The sequence below is a fragment of the Prunus persica genome, chromosome G1 (genome assembly GCF_000346465.2).
Source record: "Prunus persica cultivar Lovell chromosome G1, Prunus_persica_NCBIv2, whole genome shotgun sequence".
In the NCBI taxonomy this organism is placed as follows: domain Eukaryota; kingdom Viridiplantae; phylum Streptophyta; class Magnoliopsida; order Rosales; family Rosaceae; genus Prunus; species Prunus persica.
The window spans coordinates 42,284,646-42,306,643 of NC_034009.1; the positions used below are offsets into that span (position 1 = coordinate 42,284,646).

General features: G+C 34.7%; 2 protein-coding genes across 2 annotated transcripts; one reads left to right on the plus strand and one right to left on the minus strand.

The window, feature by feature from the left end:
- Window positions 10,295–13,125, plus strand: LOC18793828 (probable trehalose-phosphate phosphatase D). Its single transcript, XM_007224279.2, has 12 exons — window positions 10,295–10,519; window positions 10,650–10,971; window positions 11,088–11,228; window positions 11,384–11,455; window positions 11,571–11,663; window positions 11,760–11,816; window positions 11,912–12,013; window positions 12,123–12,200; window positions 12,326–12,395; window positions 12,537–12,607; window positions 12,701–12,793; window positions 12,906–13,125. Exons 2-12 carry the CDS (start codon window positions 10,681–10,683, stop codon window positions 12,966–12,968), a joined length of 1,131 nt encoding a protein of 376 aa, XP_007224341.1. The 5' UTR covers window positions 10,295–10,519; window positions 10,650–10,680; the 3' UTR covers window positions 12,969–13,125.
- Window positions 19,591–20,893, minus strand: LOC18790750 (NDR1/HIN1-like protein 13). Its single transcript, XM_007226069.2, has one exon. The coding sequence runs from the start codon at window positions 20,804–20,806 to the stop codon at window positions 19,862–19,864; it is 945 nt and encodes a 314-aa protein (XP_007226131.2). The 5' UTR covers window positions 20,807–20,893; the 3' UTR covers window positions 19,591–19,861.

Genomic DNA, 21,998 nt, shown 5'->3' on the forward strand with positions numbered 1-21,998 from the left:
AACTTTAGACTTGGGAATTTCAGGTTCGGGTCGAGTCTGCCGGACTGCGATTTCAGCTTGGGCTCAGATCAAGCTCACTCCATCATACTCCTTGATGGGCTGGGTTTTTTATTTATTGTTTTTTGGTTGAGGTTTGCTAGCAATGCTTTGTGGTTGGGGAATGAGACCAACACAAACTTGGGCTGGGCTTTCTTTGTAGTTAAAACTTGGGCACGAGACACAAACCATTGTAAGAGTCAAAATCGAAATATGCTAACTAGGTCTTGATCTAGTGATATTTTTCTTCCAAATATTAGAAAGAGATCGTAAGATTCAATTACCCTGCCTCCACTGATTTAAAAAGGAGTATACAATTTTAAGTTACATTCGATGATATCAAAAAGTAAAATTATGTGATTTCAACTGATGAAGTTAGATTGATTAGATGAGAGATGAAGTCATTGTCAAGTTTTCTTCAACTTAGCTGAGTTATCTTGTATCAAAATGACCTCTAAAGGTGTAGATATAAGAACATTGGACATAAGAATTGATTCTTGCGTTTCCTAGCCAAATGCAATTAATGGACTATTTGCACCCAAAAGTTAATGGAGTTGGTTATGCTTACTATATGGAGCATGAATGAATCTTTGTATGATATCTTTGAAATTTAGCAGCCTCTTTTGGATCCATCAATCAATTAGTTATAATAATTCTCTCACAAATCTGTGTGCCATTGTCCTTGTCATGAAGAAAACACAGCATTGATCGCTTTGCTTTAAGATTTAGTATTCATAATAGAAAGGTAATTAAATCGAACCGAAAGTTACATAATTTTTACTTAACACGTAAAAGTTCTCGTCCCTGTTTTCTCTTTCATCAAGTATAAGGTCTTAAGATAAACATGTCGACTATAAAAATCATAGGGCTCTTCTTGTGCCACCTTAACCACTTAATTACAAAAGATCATGACCAAAAGGATCCTACTTGGTGCCGTAACATCCAAAATAATTCTGTCCGCAATATGATTTCTTTCTTCATTCTTTTAAAAGCACGTGAAACTCTACTCATCCAACTTTGGAATGCATTTTGTACTTCAACTTCTGCCTGTCAATATCTTGGGTGCGCAGATATCTAATCCAAACATGAGCAAATTTGAGAGCAAATCAAATTATAATTTCCCATTTGCTGTGTGTGGGAATTTGTCTTTGATTCCTCCAAACGGAGTTAAGAAGAATATAAAAAAACACAGTTCAATTGTACAATGATTGTACTGTCAAATACTTTATTCACAACTTTGAGTTCCTAGCATATATGGATGTGAATCATTTTGACTCAGACTTTTTAAGCCAAAGATTTCCCTAAATCCCCACTGACCAAGTTTTTATTTGAATAATGCAAATATTGAACAAGAAATAAAGGCTTGGTTTTATGTCAAATCTGGCTTACCATATTCTCCATATCTTTTCATGGACCTCAATCATTAAGTAATGGATGGAGGTAGTAAAAGAAGAAGTTATGCACGAAATTATTAGGGATCAAAGTGGAAGGGAAAAATGCGTGAAGATGACATATATATGACTGAGTGCAGCTGCTGTAACCCTATATAGAACAGTTCATGGCTCAAACATGCCGATATAAGTTGATTGATCAAGTTTCATTTTGCAAGCTAACAAGTGAGAAATTTCATGCATGCATATATATGAGAAACAAGACAGGAATGCAACGTGCACGTCCTTGGCAAAAATTATAACGTATGAGAAACAATATCCCATATTCGGGGTGAAACAAAATAAAGAGTTTCTCCAATCTCTTCAAAGGTATTGGACGCTAGTCGTGTGACGTATGTACAACGTAGCTATTTACAATGTGTTTGGATAAGTAGCATGAGATTTCGAAATGGGAGAGTTTTAAAAAGATAAGATTCATAGTATTTAACATGACGAAAACATAAAAGAAATCATTTAATGTTAGAAGATATAAATTCCATAGTTCCAAACTAATAAGCTACGATTAGAATGCTTGTGGAAAATTTAATTTGTCGTTGAAGTTGAATTAGGACAAAATACACCTTATCATAGGAGAGTAATGGATTTAAGATGTAACATCTATGAGAGCAATGCGTGGCAATCAATTCGACTTTAGACATCCTAGTTAGTGCCCAAGGCACTAACACAAATAATGAGTTAAAGGCACTTTAAGATCTTGGCAAGCATGGGGAATTCATCGATGTGTTATCTATCTTAGCCTAACTTCGTAAAGCTACTTAATTTTATAGCAATGATTTTGTCTTAGGATGTTTCCATTAATTTGTCTCAAGTACAATTAGCTTGATTTTTTTCAAATTAAAAAACCAGAAAATGGAAAGAGAAACCAGGAGATTCTTTTAATAGAATATTAGAGGAGCAACTTAGCTATCATTGATAATTTAAAGCAACTTCCTCATTATCCCATTATAATCAATTGGAAAATCTTCTTGCATGCCCCATATGTTCTTAATTAGGCACTTTGTTAAGGCCTTAAGAGGAACATAACACAAACTACAAAAATAGTGCTTTTCTCTTGTACTCCCGATTTCACGCTCTTCTCTAGCATTACTGATCCTACGGAAAATATGTTTGTTTAAAGAAATTTAGATAACGCTTCTCTATTTTTTTATGCGTGGATAGTGATACAAAGTAGTAGAAAAAGAAAAGAAGATTGAAAAAACTAAAGAATTATGGGTGGATGTGAATCCAAATTAGTCCCATACATTGCACATTTCTCAAAACCTGGACATATACACATGGAAAGCTACCTTAATTAGGCAGCCCCAAACAACCCACTAAATGCTTAATTCAAAATCATAATAGAACAACATTTAGCTTTTGATCTATCTCTACTTGTTCTTAATGCCCCACTTTACAAAATATTAAAATCCATAAAAATCTAGAAAAAGAAAAGGGGGAGAGGATATTCAGAAGGTGCTTGGTGGGGGACTAGGGTAAGATGAATTTTTAGAGTTTGAGTGGGGGATGGTGGGCATTTCAGTGGGCTTAGCACTAGAACATGATTTGTGGGCCCCTTGATGAATCATTGCCAGGCCAACTCCACATGTCACATCAGGTAAAAGGAAAGGGAGTGGGCCCATTATTATATCATGCAGCGTCTGGTTTTTCTTTCTTAGTGGAGGCCCATTTTCTTAACTGAAAAAACCATTAGGTGTTTCTTTGTTGTTGTGGCAGTTTTTTCAGTTTTAGCTCTCTTTACCCTATTAATGTCTTCTGGCATTAGATTGCCTTTTCTATTTTTGGCTAAGGATTTCTGCAACGATTCAGGGGGCTAGCAGCAATGAATGGCTCTGTTCTTTTTCCAATTCTTTTATAAAACTTTTATGTTATTTATTCATTTGGGTGGGGAGGAGTGGGTTATAAGTTATATGTAAATTGTAATGGAGAGATATATTTTTTTTCTCCTGATTCACTAAAAAGTTGGCAAGTATATATGGCTAACTGTGCTTAAATGATTACAACTTGATATTGTTTTGGGAACTTCATGAACCGTGCGTTTTCTTTATTCATTTTCAATTAGTTTTAATTGATGCTCGATGTTGTAGATATCAACTTGTAAAGCTCAACAACTACACATATCTCGCATCTTAATATATGTTGTTTACGTGTTTAGCTCAACTCATGCCAAACACAGAAATTGTCGAGACTGAACTAAGTTCTCACAAGTGCATATTTATTTACTATGCAGTTAACACGAGAAGGTTCGATTGGGTGAGGAAAATGGTGGCGTCAGTGCTCTCTAGCTGTGTGGAACGTGATGGCTCATGCTCATATAAGTCATATCTCATTTCTCGTTCTAGGTATCTATGTGCTAGCTATTCAATCAAATACATATTTGCACGCTTGGTGTGCTTGAATTGTATTCCAACTTTTACGAGGGGGCACGTGTGTTTGTGCCACTTTTGATGCAAACATCATTTTGATTTGATGCCTTGTCAATCAAGTGAACTAATTCACACCTTGTTGGATGCCATTTCATTCTTTGACTTTTACCTTTCGGAAGGCTTCAAGCCTTCAACTATGAAAATAAACGATGCACTTACAAATTAGTATAAGTTAGGATCAATTATAATTCTTTTCACTTTTATAGTTTGAAAGAAAAATTTGTTTTAAACATTGTAGTAAAATGTAAAAAGCTTAAGAGGGGTTGTTTCAGCTACGTAATAATGTTGAGTGGCAGTCAATTTTTAATTAGACCGTCACTTAACACTTTTATAATGTTGAGTGGCACTTTCAACTAACTACAACAGTGTTAGACGGTTACTTACATATTCAAACTCACCTGAATAGAGAAGTGCAACGTCTTATTAACAAAGGTTGTAACTTTTTTCTTTTTTTCCTTTTTGGCGTCAAAGAAAGAGTGAACAATTTGTAAAACCCTTGCACTTTTCAATGCATCCCTAAGCTTTCTTTGCCCTTAAGGAAGTAAAATGTCTTGGTTGCCGTTGCAATCCAAAGTTTGGTCCATGGGGATTTTGTTGTCACCGCCTAAAAGGTTTCCCCACGACTTTTGTCATCGAAGATACCACAACAAACATATATGTCCAGGCATGATTATTTCCAGTTAAAAGAATCTTTGACCCATTAGGTCCACCGTCGACATATGTAATTAGTATGACTAAGATTAATCAAAATTGAACCTAGATTTTCAATTAAAAATTTAAGATAATTTTTCTCATGGGATAAAAGTTTAAAAGGTCATTAGGGTTTCCGTGTTAGTACTTCCTTTGTCGGTAGTTTTTTTTTAAATATAAAAAATAAAAAATCAGTGAGAGGTCCCAAGCTCTTTCTACTTGATTAAGTGCCTTATAATAAATAAAAAAATTAGGTTAAGAATATTATAGACACCAACTCTTAACCTAATTTTTAAAATTCTAAAAATCCATCAACATTTTATTTGCTTATATTTGAATTCATGCTGAAAATATATATTCTTTTTTGTAAGCAGAAAGTAATTTTCATGTTGTGTGCCACATTTCTGATATAACAAAAGTTATTTGATCTCATATCGATTAATGTAAATTAATCCATTTTAAACGACTTTTAAAAACGACAAAATCATTTGTAATATAAACCTTAACTTTGAAATAGAAGAGTCTAAATACTTTTTTCTCAAACAATTTATTGAATATGCATTGGGAGAAGCTTCGTGTGAGACTTTGACCTTCCGTCTTTTTAATTGTAATTTTAGAATTTGATTTTATTCTTGACCAGAATTTCAAGTCGATATTAGCCACCTAGAAAGTGCTAGCAACTTTTATTTATATTTCTTAGTCAAGTAACACAAAAACATGTGGGACTTTAAAAATGAAACTATCTTGGACAAGTGGCCAAGTGGTGAAAGGGAAACTTGAGGAACTTCTTTCATCTTTTTAAGTATATGAGTGGAAGTTTCTTTCATCGAGTCCCATGTCAAAATTGAGAAAATATGGGCGGAAATCCTTAAAACGACAAAAACAAAAACTTTAAATATTTAAGAAAATTGAGTTGGATAGCCCTTTTGTCTCTCTAATTTTGAAAAAAGGCTTTCATGCAACAAAGTGGTTAATAACACAATAACATATGAGATAATTTTTTCATGTTTCATTTTGTTATTGGTTGAAGATAGCAAGGCAGTGTTATTCCTGTTACAAGTAAGTTTTTTTACTAATCTTGAGGCCATATTCCACTTAGTTCCCAAAATTTGAATGGTTATATTGTCAACCTTAATGTGTTGACAACATGTACATGTTTACAATCGCTGGGTTTTGTTAATATGGCCATAGTGTGAGCTTCATGTATCCATACCAAGTTTTAATTGAGGGATCTTTCAAATATTTTATTTGTGAGATATTTTTGTAGAATCCATTTTATATTGTATTTTAATGATCCGAATCGCTTAAATTTTAAGCATTTCCTCAATTTTCATCTCTCCAAATAGATGTCCCTCAAATAAGAAATCCTTCAGTATAAAAGGAGAGACAGCAGAAGCAACGATAAATTAACAAGTTAATTAACTAAAATGTCACAGATCCAATTGAAATATAAACTAAAGTACAAGGATTGAAATTGCAACTAACCCTTTATTTCTTTAATTTGAGATATCATGGAAAAGTAAATCAAACATATGACCACATGTGAGTATCCTATGTTTCCTTAATATACATGCGATATCGGGGTGTTCATGTGATGTGAGTGTACAAGTGAATACTTTTAGATACTTGAGCTAGAAGCCTCTGGCACCAATTAATCCAAGATTTGATTTAAAAGAAAAAGAGAAGCAAATAAAGTACCAAAATGAAGGTTCTTATTCTAGAATTAGGCTACCAAGAGAGAACTCATTCTAGCAAATATAGTAATAAGATTTGATCAACCAAAACACACGTTTATGTTCACATAATATGGCACGTAGTTAGAACTAGGGCTAATATTCCTTTGCATTATTGTTGTTCCTCAGGCAATCAGAATTAGAATATTAATTATTTGAAAGGAGAAATAATTACATTAACTTAACCAAAAAGTTATTCCTTTTTTTAATGGCCTAATTCAATGGTCTCATGGCTTTAATCTTCCTTTTGCTTGCCTAACTCTGTCTTTTTGACAATCAGTTTATCTAACTGAATTTTGCTATACTTCTCTGTCACGTTCGGCTTCAAACTTCAAAGCATCTCTGCCACCGACTTTGACTAATGACAATACATATGGACATGGAAACAAATTGGAAGAAAGAATCAGAAAGACCTAGCTACCTTTAGCAATAATATTTAAATTATTAGGAGATCCTTTCTTTTGTGGTACAAGTGCTTATTTCACTGGTGTTCTTGCCTGTTATGTCTAGGCTCGCGGTAGTTTTAACGTATTCATTATGGTTATGTGTGGCTATGTTAGAAGTTATATTGTTGATGTCGGTGTACTTTTTTCTATATGAATTAATCCTAAAAATTAAGTATATGTATCTGTCCTTGTAATGGCCTTTTCAATGAATGACCTTTGAGCTTGATTTATAAATGCAATGTATCATTTCCTCTAAAAAAGAAAAAAAACCAGGTGTCGAGAAAGACAAGGAAGGTTCAACCATTGATTGAGATCTCAATACTACCACGAATAATCACTGCCTTCTTGAAAGTTCTAATTGAATAAGAGGACATATTTAATGAATTATATAGATACCAACATAAAATATTTATCAAATGTTAGACATCAACTGTGACAAAGTTCTTTTTTAGTAAATGATTGTGACAAATTTTTTTTTTGGTTTGTAATTTCAAATTAGTTCTAATTTGAACAAAAATTATTTCATATCATGAAAAAAAAACCTTTTAAACTACATATATGATCTTAACATATTAAATAAATTAAGAAGATTGCCGGTACTGGGGTGGTGTAAGTGTTACCACCACATCGAACCTCTAATTTTAGAGGGCTCCTGAATTTATTTTTTCATGTGTGTATTGTATATATATGTGAGCATGCAACATATTTATATACTTATGTATTTAGTGAAATTAATTTAATATAGGACTCTCAAAATCTCAGTACTGATCTTGATTAGAATTCAACTCGAAAGTTGATCATTTGCTGGGTTGTAACTTATTTACGCATTTACCACAAGAATTCAATTTTTTTCATTTTTTAAATATTATTATGTGAATCAATAAAAAGAAAAGAAAAAAGAAATTATAGTCTAGAAGTGGGACTTGGTTGGCTTCCTAATTACTGTACCTGGTCAAAGGATCGCGTCAGTCCATATGCCGTAGGCCTTTGGTCACCATGCAAACTCATATAATTAGGCCAATAAATTATTTATTAAAAAGCACGTAACAATTGTTAGGAAACTTCCATCCCCTTTCTTCATCCCTGCAGTCTGCACCCAAAACATATTTTCCTACATCGCATAATTATAATCCCAGACAGAGACGAAGAAAAGTTCTCATCATTTTCAAACTTGCAGGCACAAACAAAAAGCTCAGCTCAGCTTTCAAAACCGAAAGTGCATGTCTATAGATAAATAATTTACACATGAATCTACTAACAAATTCAACAATGTCGACCCCTTGATATTAATTTATTAATCACACACTGAGTTATGCTTTTTCTTTATGAAATTGAAAAGAAAAAATGGGATAAAATTGATATGGTGCATTTGCAGACAACATAATGGAAAAGCCATTGAAAAAATATTTATAGTTGCTGGTTTTGATTCAAACAACGTACGTGGGTTGGGAGATTAGATTGGAGCTGGTTGTTTTTGTTCAGAACTATGAGATTACAAGGGGCGCAGGCACAGTCAGTGTGAAAGTAGTTGGTATTTTTAGTAGGAGGATTGATGCTTTCTGAAGTGTACCACATGCTTTATTAATTAAAAGCAGGTCTTTCTTGTTTTGCAAGTTTGAATTTTACTTCTCCTTCCTTGCTAGCTTCACTTTCAATTTAAATATTGTTCTATTGTTTGGACTCTTGTCAGGAGGAGGTCTGTGTTGAGGGTCTTCGTATTCTTAATATACAAGTTTTACGATATTTTTTTAGGGATACTATTTGTCTCTTTTCCTGTAAAGAGAAATTCCTTCATACAAATCACGGTTTGACATATGTGTAAAAACTTCTGATAAGTCTATTGTCTCCTGATGGGCATTGATAGACCTCAAAGAGCGCTCTATAAAAATACAAATATGATGTGAAACACTTTGAAAATGAAATTCATGATATTTTAAAGTTATTTGAGAAAAAAAAGTAAACCAAGAAAAAAAAGGCATTGCTGTAATTTATGTCGTTGTTTAGTATAGAAGAGGCATCCTCATTACTTTGAGTCACATCATAAACTGACTTGACATGTCATTGCATTACTAACATGGTATAAGTGGAAGAGGAGAAAAAATCATGATTTTTTTGGATCATAAATCTTGCACAGATAATAATTAATGACTGGTATAAATTGTGTTTGTACATAATTTATGCATTATTTATTTATTTTATAACCATGATTGCAAGAACCAACATTCTTGCTTAATTAGTGTAATTTGATTTGTAATTGATCACAAACAAAAATCAAACATATAGGGAGAGATTTGGACTTGAAGTGGTCCCTGGCCATTTTGTGATCAGTGCTCCAAGATAGTGCTATAACACTGTCTTTTTCTTGCATCGTGAACAAGTTTACTACAATGGGGACATATATAAAATGGACCCCTCTACTCAAAATCTGCATTGTATAATGTGGATTATATGCATCACTTATATATATATAGTTATTCTCTTATTGATGTTTGAAAATTATTATCGTGCAGCTGTCATTATAAAGAAAGAGAAAAGTAAGAGATGATTGCATTCACTATATTACACGTATTTCATTTGGCACTTTTTCATTTTTGGATTGCACTTGTCCGGAGGTAGAAGATGATTTTATTTGGAGTTATGCCTTTGGTAGGAAATTTTGTATTAAAATAATTACTTGAAAAACAATGGAATAACCTGAACATTGCAAGACAGATTTGTCAAGAAGTTGTAGAAACTCAACGAAATGCGTAAAGTTAAAACCTCTGGTTGGTCAAAGGTAGAATTGGTATATATTCTACGCAGTGTTTAGATCCCACTTTAACTTGTTTCGACAAGAGAATCTTTTTTCAAGAAAATAGGCTTATAGTTCTAGTGGTAAAAATGTTTCCACACTCACCATGGGAATTCAACTCTCACCCGCCACGCTTTTAAGGAAGCAGTCTCCTAACCTTTTGATTCAACCTGGATTGATCAGCCTAAGAAGAAAGTTCACATACATATTCACAAAATTTTATGGGCTCCTTTTAAAGGGCACTTTTGGTGTTAAGCTTAATTTTCAGGGTTTCATTAAACAAATTATAAACCGAAACAACACGTAATGTAATCAATTCACATGTTATAATATAAACAAATATAATTCACTCGTGTTATAACACTAGAACTAACTATACAACGTTATAGTATTATCGTCACACTAAAATATTACTTGTATTTTAGTACCACACAATAATTTTCCGTTCTGAGACAAAGCATGCGGTATTGAAAATTAGAAATAGCAATGGATTTATGTCAATTTCAGGGTATCTCTAGTTAAAATGATTACTTTTTATTTTTCTGAATACAAAGGTTTGTTTGAAGGATGTTATTATTGGGTGCATTGCATTGGGGTCACAGTGGTCCCTCCCTGCCATTCTATTACAATATTGAGGCCGAAAAGTACAGGCGTTTACAAGAGAGATACTTTCGTCAGGTAGTGCCGTGAAACAGAGTTATAAATTGACAAGCGACCCCATGTCAAATACTTGTGAAGCCAGTGCGCGTGTGCTGTGATTTTTCAACCTTTTTCCTCAGGTTTTGTTCTATTAAAACCCTCGCCCTTCCTCTGTTTCCTCCCCAAGAACCCACCACAAAGAAGACAAACAAAAAACCAGCTCCTCTGTTTTTTCTCTGCTCTCTTTTCCTCTTCCTCTGTTCCCTCTTTCAATCCCAACCCTTTTCCTCAAATTCATCGGTCTTTCAAGGTATATAAACACAATCATTCAAATGGGCTTTCTCAAAATCATTCCATCAAATGAAAAAAAATTAAAGTTCTGTGTTTGCTTTGATGTGGCTAGAGTTTGAAAGTTTGTTGCTTTCTTTGTATGTATGCAGGGCTTGAACTGAAACTTGAAGAGAAACAAAAATGACCAACCAAAATGTGGTTGTTTCTGATGCGAAAGGTGTGGCTGTTACAGTGGCTGTTACAGTGACTGTTGCGAACCAGTCCATGTTCTCTTCCTCTGTGCCGAAGCCAAGGACTGCTGAGGCAGGAGGAGGTGGAGGCTGCTTCACCATTCCCAGGAACATTAAGCTTTTGAAGGTTGAGACAGAAGGTGGAGCTGCCAGAGTCAATGCTTGGGTTGACTCTCTGAGAGCTTCTTCTCCACCTCGTGTGAAATCTGCCACTGAAACTGTGGATTATAGCTCTTGGAATGTAAGCATTGCCCTATATATGCAACTCTGTGTGTGTGTGTGTATCTGTTTTTTTGTTGTTGACAATTTTGATTAATTTGTTTCTGTTTTGATGGTCTTGGAAATACATATATATAGCTTCATCATCCTTCAGCTATGAGCATGTTCGAGGAGATAACAAATTATTCAAAGGGCAAGCAGATTGTGCTCTTTCTTGACTATGACGGGACCCTCTCCCCCATTGTGGAAGACCCAGATCGAGCTTTCATGTCCAGAGAGGTTTATTTTTCACTCCTACCCTGATTCTGCTCAACTTTCTTCACAATAAAATAAAATAAAATACATATGTATATATATACGTATATGTTTGTATTTCTGATGTGTATATATGTATATATGTAAAGCTTCTGAACTGCTGTGGTCATTTTGGTCAGATGAGAAACGCTGTGAAGGCTGCTGCTAGATACTTTCCTACAGCAATAGTCAGCGGGAGGTGCAGAGACAAGGTACAATTTTTCTTTATATAAACAGAAAAATAAAATAATAATTAATTTTTTTTTGAATGATTGAAAGGACATATATTAACAATAATGGTTATTATGTTTTTGGACAAATTTGCAGGTTCATAGCTTTGTGAAATTAGGAGAGCTCTACTATGCAGGCAGCCATGGGATGGACATCAAAGGACCATCCAAAAGTAGCAAATATAAGAATGTGAGCTTTATTATTCATCTCTGTTCTTTTTATTTTTACTGAATATTACTTTTTGTTATGATTTTGATTTATTATATTTATTGTTGAATTACTCAGGGTAATCAAGCAGTTCTCTTCCAACCAGCCAGTGAGTTCGTACCAATGATTGATGAGGTTTGTTTTGATATCATCTTTAAGGAAAAAAAAAACAAAAATGAATATATAAAAAATGTGTTTGAGGGACTGAATTTGTGTAACTCTTCCAATAGGTGTGCAAAATTTTAGTGGAGAAAACCAGATCCATCTCAGGAGCAAGGGTGGAAAATAATAAGTTTTGCTTATCTGTACACTTTCGTTGTGTTGATGAGAAGGTAAACAAATAAATCCCACCTATTTTTTTTACAATTATTTTCTTAATTTTAACATGTTGTAGTCATATAATTTGATGAATGATATATTCTAATTTTTTTTGTTTGCCAGAGTTGGGCTGCTTTAGCAGAGCAAGTCAGACTAGTGCTCAATGAGTATCCAAAGCTCAGGTTGACTCAGGGGAGAAAGGTACCATCATACCTGTATTGAGATCAATCTTCTTGACCAAAAAGTTCAGTTAATTTTTGCATGGCCATGGTTATTTTTTAAGGACATAAGCAATTGCTTAACTTCATGTGTTGGATTTAAAACAGGTATTAGAGATCAGGCCAACCATCAAATGGGACAAGGGCAAAGCTCTTGAATTCTTGCTAGAGTCATTAGGTGAGCTTGAGTCAATACTTTCTTGTAAAAAGACATTACCATTGATTCTCTATTGAGACTCACATCAATCAACGTTTACAAAAGCACGTCTATGCCCGTATCAACGATTACGTCTAATAAAACTGTTTATTGTCCTTTTAGGATATGCGAATTCAAATGAAGTGCTACCAGTCTATATTGGAGATGATCGAACAGATGAGGATGCCTTCAAGGTATCAAATGCCCTTCCCTGTAATTTTTTAATTTGCCTTTGTCAATATTTTCGTACATTTCGTCTAAGGTATTGTCACATCTAAAATAATTAGGTGCTACGCGATAGAGGACAGGGGTTTGGAATTCTGGTTTCTAAAGTTCCAAAAGAAACAAATGCGTCCTATTCTTTACAAGAACCAGCAGAGGTAAGAATAATAATATTATTGAACCCCAACCTGGAATTTATGCTATTTTATATATATTTTTTGTTTGGTTTTAACCTAATTAATGTATTGTATTATTGCATTACTTTCGCAGGTTAAGGACTTTTTGTGGCGTTTGGTGGAGTGGAAAAGATTGTCCCAACAACAAAGAAACTAGACTCGTAGAGAGGTGGCTTGAAATAGAGAAAAAAAATTGATTGAAACCCACCCTAAAATTTTGTCAAGGGTGGCTGAATTATCTACTCTAATTTCTTTTCCAGTGGTTATCAATTATTGAACTCGATCCCATAATTAATTTTGGAAATTGTATATAATGCTCTCTCTCTCTCTCTCTCTCTCTCTCACTGCCTTGCTCTATTTGTTTACTCAACCATATACATCGATCTGCATGGCCGTTTTTCTGTGTAGTAGCTTCATATTGCACTTGTCAAACTGAAAAACGTACGACTTTAACAACAACAAAAAACAATATGTCAAAGCATATATATATATATATGCCTAGAGCCTATGCAAAATTATCCTGCCCCTTCGAAGTTGAAATAAATTGACCATGGGCCAAAAAACTCATATCATTATTGTAATTTGTAATGCAATGCTTTCCATTCTTCATTTGGGATTAAGATTAAATATGTATAGTCTAAATTTATAGCTCGTCTCGTACTTACTGTTCATCTTTTTCTTGTTGTATGTTGAAAAAAAAAGGGCATTGGAATTCTCATCCTTTGATATAAGTTGTTTTTTTCCCTTCACTAAGTGCGGATTTTTTAATTATATATTTTGTGATTTTGGTTCTTTGATTAGGTGCACTATTATGATTATATGCATACGTAAGTACATATGATGTATCTACACCAATATATCTATGTTTGTACGTACATGAATAATGTACCTAACGAATGACTAATATAATCTAACATTAGAGTTTAATAGAGATGAAAATTTAATTTTCTAAGGCAAATAAGAAACAATTATGAATGACATGTATATACTTGGAGTCATCTTTTTACACACATATGCAAGCATCATTATTTTAGAAAGGACAATGCTTATATTACTGAATTGACATGTAATTTACTCCTATAAAGTAATGAAAATAGTACGATTATCAAATCAAATTGAAGTTAATAAATCAATGAATTATTATGATTTGAAAGCGATTCATGCAGCTCCTTGACATATCATGTCGATGAGGAGGGGAAGTTGCCCTTCACATGTAGGAAAAGGCAAATAGTTTCCTTGCACTATTTTACGACAAATTGAGCCATTTTCTTGCTTTTTATTTGTATTTTTACTCTTTAATTAATTTATTTATTTCCAATCCCAGCATCCTATAGAACTTGGTTCCACTTGTATTATGGAATCAAGACATGTCTCTTTACAGGGGCACTAGTGATTTAGACCCTACCCCATATATAATAATGAACATTTGAACTTCTTTTATTAGTAATCGAGAGGGAGAATCTATATTTTTGATACAAGCTATACTAGAGAAAGTGAGAATCGAATTTAGGATCTCTGGTGTAAGAATGAATATTTTTAACCACTTAAAATTATAAATCCCTGTGAGAAGAAGAATATATATATATATATATATATATGATTATGTAAATGAAGATGGGGACCATGAAGTTACATATTCCAAATTTTTACTTTTTTTTATTAGTTTTTAACTTGAAGAACTGAACTTGGGGACCAAGTTTGGTGGCACATTGCATATAAAAGCTGTCTTGCATGCACTAGGGAATCCAAGACCTGAACTTAATTGGGGATCAAGTTTGGTGCACATTGCCTTAATATAAATTAATAATAAGTTAATTATATTTGGTGTTGGATTAACGTGGTGTAGGAAGCCGTGTTCTGAGATCCTCTTATGTCTAATTTAATTCTATGATTTTACACTTGATGACCTAACAAAAGCATAGAAAAATATGCATGCAGCAGTCAAAAGGCACAGTTGAGAATTCTTGAATTGAGTGTTTCAAATGACCAATGTTTATTGGGTGGCTTCTGTCCACACAAACTCAATGTTATTAAAACCCTCAATAATAGGAAGCATCTATTCACAGTTGTCAAAATGCCCAATTAGTTAGGCAGAATGGTGCTCTCCAAACATTAGAATATCAACACTTTTCTTGAATTGAGGTTTAAGACTTTGTGATTTTATTTTTAGAGTAAAGAACCTAATGAATTCTATATTTGTATTCTTTTAATATATGAATAATTACTGCGACTATTGCCCTAAATGTGTGCAAGTTGATGACGTTTACATGTTTTGCTCCAAACTCACATGCATTATTTTAAATTCTTGGGCGTCATTAGTGTGGTAGGTCGTCTACTATGTGAATAGAGATTCGAAATTCCAAGGCACCCTATAAATATATTTGTATAAAACCCCCATCGCTTGTACTAAAAAAAATATCTTGTGCTGCGAGGACGTATTAGTGGCCTTGTTCATTCACATTATTAATCTTTTCCTACATAATTAGCAGGCATATATTCATCATCTCCATACACAACCCAACCATTAAGTATCTTCTTAATCTGGCAACAAGGCATCTCAAGCCAAAACATTAAAGTCCCAATGGGATTTCCATTTGTGCTAGTCATTTTGTCCTCACTCATTATCAGTCTATGCATGATTGTATCATCAAGGAATATGAGACCTAAAATGGCACCACCAAAAGATGCTGTGACCCTCTAGTTATGATTGGGATCATATATTCTTTAAGAAAACCCTAAATTAGGAAAATGATTCTGTTGCCTAAACTTTGATTTGTTTGCAACTCCTGTATAGTAAGTGCATATGTACCTTTAATATATATATATCATATTCACTTACCACCTCTTTAATTGTTGTTCACAATCATTAAGTGATGATTTCCAAAATGTATTTGTGCTTTAATCATTATTGCCTAAACTTAAGCTAATTCATCAGGGTGCAAACTTTTCCATATGAACTTGTCGTTTATTTATTTGAGGAGAGATTCGGACTTGGGATCTCTTCCAACAAAGTGAAAAATATTACTTTAAACGATAAGAGTTTACTTAATATTATGTGTGAATTTGTTTGCGTAAAAAATAACAGCCACACACGCATAAGACAGATTGGGTAAACATTTGATGTATATTTCAATCACAGCAAAATATAAGCAAAGTTTTCCCGTCGGCACACAGTGATCGAAGCTATACCAATAATTGAGGGGATGATATTTGAAAAAGAACCAATTTAAACTGATGATTGATGTGTTTTTTAAGTAACACACATGCACCTCAGTACATAGACCTAAAGCCATAGCCAACTATTAAATCTTTTAGCCCCATCTTGTTGCTTCCTTTCATAGATACTATTTCATCTTCACCCTCGTCTCAGACAAGAGATCATGGAAAGAGGACCGCACGAGACCTAAGTTTATTAAGTTTTAATTAATTTCTGGCACCAGTATTAGGGTACAAAGGAACAATATTACTTACCATGAACCCATTTTTTTATAAACCTAAAGCAAATAAAGAAGCTATGCTTTTTAAACCGATCGCACAAATGATGGATATTGAATTTGATCCAAAACAAAAACAAATATATAAAAAGATCCCAATTACATAAACAAATATATATAAGATCCAAGGTAGCTAAACAGCTAGGGTTAAGATATTAGAGGGGGTGGAAAATGAGTGAACAGAAGAGCATATGGCTTTTGAAAGAGAGATATAGACCTAAGCTATTGGGCACCAAGATTTGGGAGAGCCCACATCAAAAGATTAATGGAAGAATCTTAGAAAGAAGTATTTTATTGCATACAATTTGTCATTGGAATATTAATATGTGTTATTTTCATAGGGTTAGGTGATGAGAGGGAAACCCACTAAGCTTATATATGAATGAGAGCTAGCTTTTAGCTATGGCTATTGCTAGGTGGCCTAGAGGGATCCCAATATGGTTGAAGGAGGAGTTGGAATCCACTGAAAGTGCTTGCTATGAAGAAGACATGGGTTTTAATTTGTATTGCGACACCCAGCATGCTTCCAACCCATGGAAAACCTCTGCCCTATTTTCAGACGTGTAAAGAAAGTTTCCCACTTAGATTCATCTTCCTTCCACCCCATTATTGGCTCCTGAAACAGAAATAAACAAAGTCTTGCTCTTCTATTATTTCTAGCTTGATGAGGCGCCCAATTATTGGTGGGAGTTTTTTTCATAAAAAAATCTCATCAAGGACAATTCGACCAACTAAAACTCCCTGTATCACACTTTCTGCAGCTTTAAATTTTCATTTCACTCGAATCATCATCCATGACATAACATATGATGTGTCTCAAACCAAACAGAAACCCAAAAAAAGAAAAAGGAAAAGAAAAGTCTTTCGAGTTAGTTAATTTAATTTAATCAATGCAGACACGGACTTAATAAAATTGGATAGAGTTGATGTGCTTCTCACTGTGCATCGAGTTTAATTTAAAGTAGGATATTGTTTTTATAAATAAAAAATAATAATTTAATTCAAATATTTTAAAGTGAACCCTCTGGGGTGCCAACAAACAAACACCTGGGGGAATTAAAAAAGAAATATTAAATATTAGAGTTATAAAAAGACCAAACCCTGAATAAAAGTGTATTTAGAGAGATGTGTGTACGTGTTATATATGCAGTGAGAGGAGAGGTCTCCTCCATGTGGTTAGACAAGTCTCTTTAAAAGAAGGGGGAAAAAAAGGGATCTCTGTGAATTGAATATTTGGGAACAAATAAAGGATGTCTTTAAAGTTTTTTTTAACATGGTTTCTGGCATCGAGTATTTGACTACACAATTAGATGTACATATAATTTATAAACGTGTCATGCTGTAGGAAATCTGGTCCCTCCATGGAGGGTGGTGCAACACTGTCGACACATAACTGAGGTAATAAAAATTGATCATTTATGTACGGAGTTGGTCAGTAAAAGAAGTATATATATTTGCATGCATGTGTTCGAGATTTGGATAAATATAGATCTTTGATTGATTACCCATGTGACTAGCTAAATGATCTTCACAAAGGGAGCAGGTGCATAAGGTGCTCACATTGCAGGTAGCTTGGACCTAATCCCTTGTGTATAGGAACTCATTATAAATTATAATTAAAAAAAACTAAATATTCTAATCGACTTTTGAATTCTAATCATAAGGGGATTAGGAGCTGGGTTGGCAAGAAGAAGAAAGGCTGAGGGTGTTTATTTTTCAGTCTTTGGTTGCAAGGGAAGAGGGATGGAAATTTGTGTTGATACAAATCACTGTCTGTATAAAGATGGGGTGAACAGGCAATACAAGAGAATCAAACTAAGTATGTTAAGTTAGGTAAAGAATTTATAACTCAAGTGGTTATGAGCAGTTACTCGTGTACCCGAGCGTGTATGATTGAGATTATGTTAAGTAAGATAAATTATATGATGATGACATGTGGAGAATGATTCAAAGGAAATGTGCTTCGTGGCTGATGTCTTCTCTTGGTGTGGCTGTTTATAATGGCCTTTTGTTAGGGCCCTTAGCCCAAAGTGGCAGACAAGAGGAGCTGGATTTTGTACTGAGTTACTGGCAAGATGGGCCAGATCTGGCCTGTTATTTCATTTTTATTTCCGCAAGCGCGTTGTAGTTGAGTTATTCTATAAAGACCTTTAAGGTCCTTATATGAGATCTTATCTTTTATCTGTTGAATCAAACTAACCAATTTAATTCAACGATTAAACAACTTAATCTAATGATTAAGAGATAAGACATCATGTAAGGCCTTAGCATAAGACCCTTACTATAGAATTCTACGGCTGTAGTTTCCTATCTTAACCCTAATTACTACTCATGTAACTCTATGCAATTTCATGCTGCCGAAATAAAACTCATAGGAGGCTCATGATTTGTTTGATTGAATTTTCAGTGATCTTTTAGTTTATGTTTTGAATGGGTCAAAATTTGTAATTATAGATGAATGGTGAATGAGTAATGTATAAGGCTTTCACACAATGGGGATTGAAATTGAGAGTGACTTGACGACTCCCACTAAAATTATATTTTGTTTGTTGCCCTCCTTTTTTTTTTTCCCTTCTCATTAACAAATTATTGGGAATGGGTTGGAGAATTCATTCCAAACGAATTTAGAGATGGAGAACCCTCAATTTCAATATTACGAGTATGGAGGCGAGGATGTGGGAGAAAAACTTAATAGGGAAGGAGAGGAGAATGGGATACTCAACCCCGATTCGCCTCATTGTCATCCTAATATCGGATATATGGTCTTGTACAACTACATTGTACCCTTGTAAATCTATATGTTCAATCCAAACTTCATATATTTTTTTCAATCTATTAACCTAAGTATTATGCCATCGAGTGTGCATGGTTCATTTTGAATTGATTTCTGTGTGAAAAGAAAAAAAAAACTTACAATGGGTAAGGATTGACCCAACTCATTTCATCATAAACTCTATAGAATCGCTGTCAAAATCCAAAAAAAACATAAATGTTCCACTGCCGGGATAATTAACAATCCGATTTGTGTATGCTTATGAGTAAAAACCTCTATGTAGAATAGCTGCTATATCTAAAAGAGTACACAAGAAAAAACTAGAGTGAACCCGGTCGAGTAACTAGCCAATTCAAGTTTTGCTACATCAGCGGATGTTAGTGCTTATGATTCATGAAAGGAGCAAGAATGTATATATAAATTACTGTTAGTAATTATAGACAACGACCAGCTACAACTTACAGAAGATTAATTCTTCAAATAATGATCAACTGATGTTGGTTTGGAACAACTGGTTAATTCTGAGAAAAACTAACAAGTTTCTTTGGCTTGTCTTTCTGTGAATCAATATCCATCATCTTCTGGGAATGGAAACACATACAGGACATGATCGACGCTCCATCCATGCGTTCATGACCTGCAGGCTTCAAATCAACAGAACTAGAGCGAAAGAGGAAGAAAAGAAAAAAAGAATAGCACCAACTACCACCGCTACATGGCTGCCAAACTCATTCCTAATTATACATACAACAAGAACAATAAGAAGAACAACATTTTTAATTGCTATTTACGTTCGGTTTGACATTCCTGTTTCAGAACCTTGGTCCCTTTTGCCAATGTATCCACCGTTATGTCACACGTCACATGAAATTTCCTGCTTCTACTATTTAACGTCCCAATTCTCATCCGTGCCGGAATGTCCATGTTCAGGGACAAGCTCACACGATGCCCTTTTTTATATGTGCTGCTGTAACTACTTTTCAAGCTTTTCTCAATCTCCTTAGGCAATTTCATGTTGGAGCCATGGAGGACAAGGGCAACCTCTTTGGATTTGCCGCTGCCTTGGTAGAGAGAAGGGTATTTTCCATTCGCTATCTTTTTTTGCTTGAAATAAAGGCTAGCTCCACCACCGTCCTTGTACACAATCGCCACTCTTGAGTTAGGGTTTCGGGCTTCCAACGTCAGGTCGTAGTCTGGCCGCCCCGATTTGCCCTTGACAACCACGCGTTCGACGCTGAATTTGGGGTCTCCGGACTTGGCCAACATGGTCAAAATAACTGCCACCAGGGTGATGATTAATAGGACAATGAAAGCAATGATGCCGAGGCAACAATAGGAGCAACTCTTTTTGTTGACACCCGAGTCCCGGTGTCGTTCAACAATGGTGGCGTGTTCGGGCGGGGGCATGCGGTAGATTTGGTCCTTGGGGACCTGGACAATGTAGGTGCCGGAGCGGAAGGTGGCGGTGGAGCCGTTTGAATTGGAGAGGATCAATTGTTGGGAGTTTGGTGGGGGTAGCGGAGGTGGGATGAATTCGGGGTGTTTGGGAGATGTTGTAGGGACGGGGTCATCGTCGCCGGCAGGTAGGGCCCGCTCCGCCATGGGAAGATGGGGAGCGGTGGTGAAGACAAGGAGGGTGGTGTATGTGCAATTGGAAAATGGAGCGTCGATTGAATGGGACAAATGGGAGGCAGTGAGGTAGAGAGAAGAAAAAGAGGGGTGTTGCATGCAAAAGTCTTTGACTCAAGAGGATATTCCAAATTAGACTATTATTAGAGGTTGTTTACTAGGTCAATTACATATACTAATGGCCACTGGAGAATTCAATGATGATGATTTTTTGATTCACCCTAAATAAAAAGAGGCAGTGGATTTTACTCTCTTGTGATTACTACATAGGTAAATTATAGTCCCACTATGACCTTACCCTAGTGAGCTTAGTCACACCCAATTCACAAACCGGTCCAACCCATCTCTTTATATCTCTCATGACGTATGTGACGTAATGATAGCAAGAATTACGTAATGAGTGAGATAGAAAGATACGCATTGCAAATGATAAACCCTAAGCCCATACCCAATGTCATTGGGTGTCCAAGGACAAGTCTTGGGTATCTATAATAAAACGGAAAAATGGGCCAAATAACTAGACTAACCAATAAGCCTGGGCCTGAAGACCGGAAGACACTTGCAAGAATCTTTCGAAAGAAGTGGATGAGTGCTATCTACACCCAAACCTCGTCTCTGGTCACCCATCTTTGAATTTCAAAGTTTTGCACTTTCTCTGGACACTCAACTGGGTTTTATAATATCCCAAAGGTAACTCTAATTGGTCAGCAGCTTGAATAGAATACACAACACTACCATCCTTTAGTTTAATACTTAGGGCAAAAAATAATATAGAAATTTGTCAATGTTCCCAGTCAAGTCAATTTAAAATTTGCAACTTGAGATTTGTATATTGCATATGGGCCACTTCCCAAAGTTTTTGACTTACAAAGCATGAGAAAACTAAAAAAATATTGACAATTTTGTTTGAAGAATATCAAAATAATTTGGGTTTTAATAATACCCATAAGAGGCTAAAACGGTATAATTCAGTGCAAAAAGATTTTGATTTTTTCAAAATCAATAGTGTATGTGAAACTACCTTTTCTCTGTAGTTTAAACTTTAAACTATCATTTGTATTAAAAATAAGAAAAAAAATACACAAAAAAGAGGAGAATTTTTCAATGACTTGTAGTTGCACAGTCTTTCAACTCATCTAATTGAATTCAACACCAACTCATGCTGCCACCCGAAGTGGCTGGTGAGGGCATAGGGATGCAGAGGTTTTTGACTGTGGTTTATGGTTGCAGTTTTGTTTTCAACTTCTGGTGGTGTTTGCTCAAACCACGTCAGTCGAGAAAGCTCCATATG

Bases quoted from the DNA above. Each gene is read 5' to 3' on its own strand.
- LOC18793828 (XM_007224279.2), top strand. From the start codon at position 10,681: ATGACCAACCAAAATGTGGTTGTTTCTGATGCGAAAGGTGTGGCTGTT. The intron at 10,972-11,087 runs GTAAGCATTGCC...ACATATATATAG, and splicing joins TGGATTATAGCTCTTGGAAT to CTTCATCATCCTTCAGCTAT. The intron at 12,608-12,700 runs GTATCAAATGCC...TAAAATAATTAG, and splicing joins CAGATGAGGATGCCTTCAAG to GTGCTACGCGATAGAGGACA.
- LOC18790750 (XM_007226069.2), bottom strand. From the start codon at position 20,806: ATGCAACACCCCTCTTTTTCTTCTCTCTACCTCACTGCCTCCCATTTG.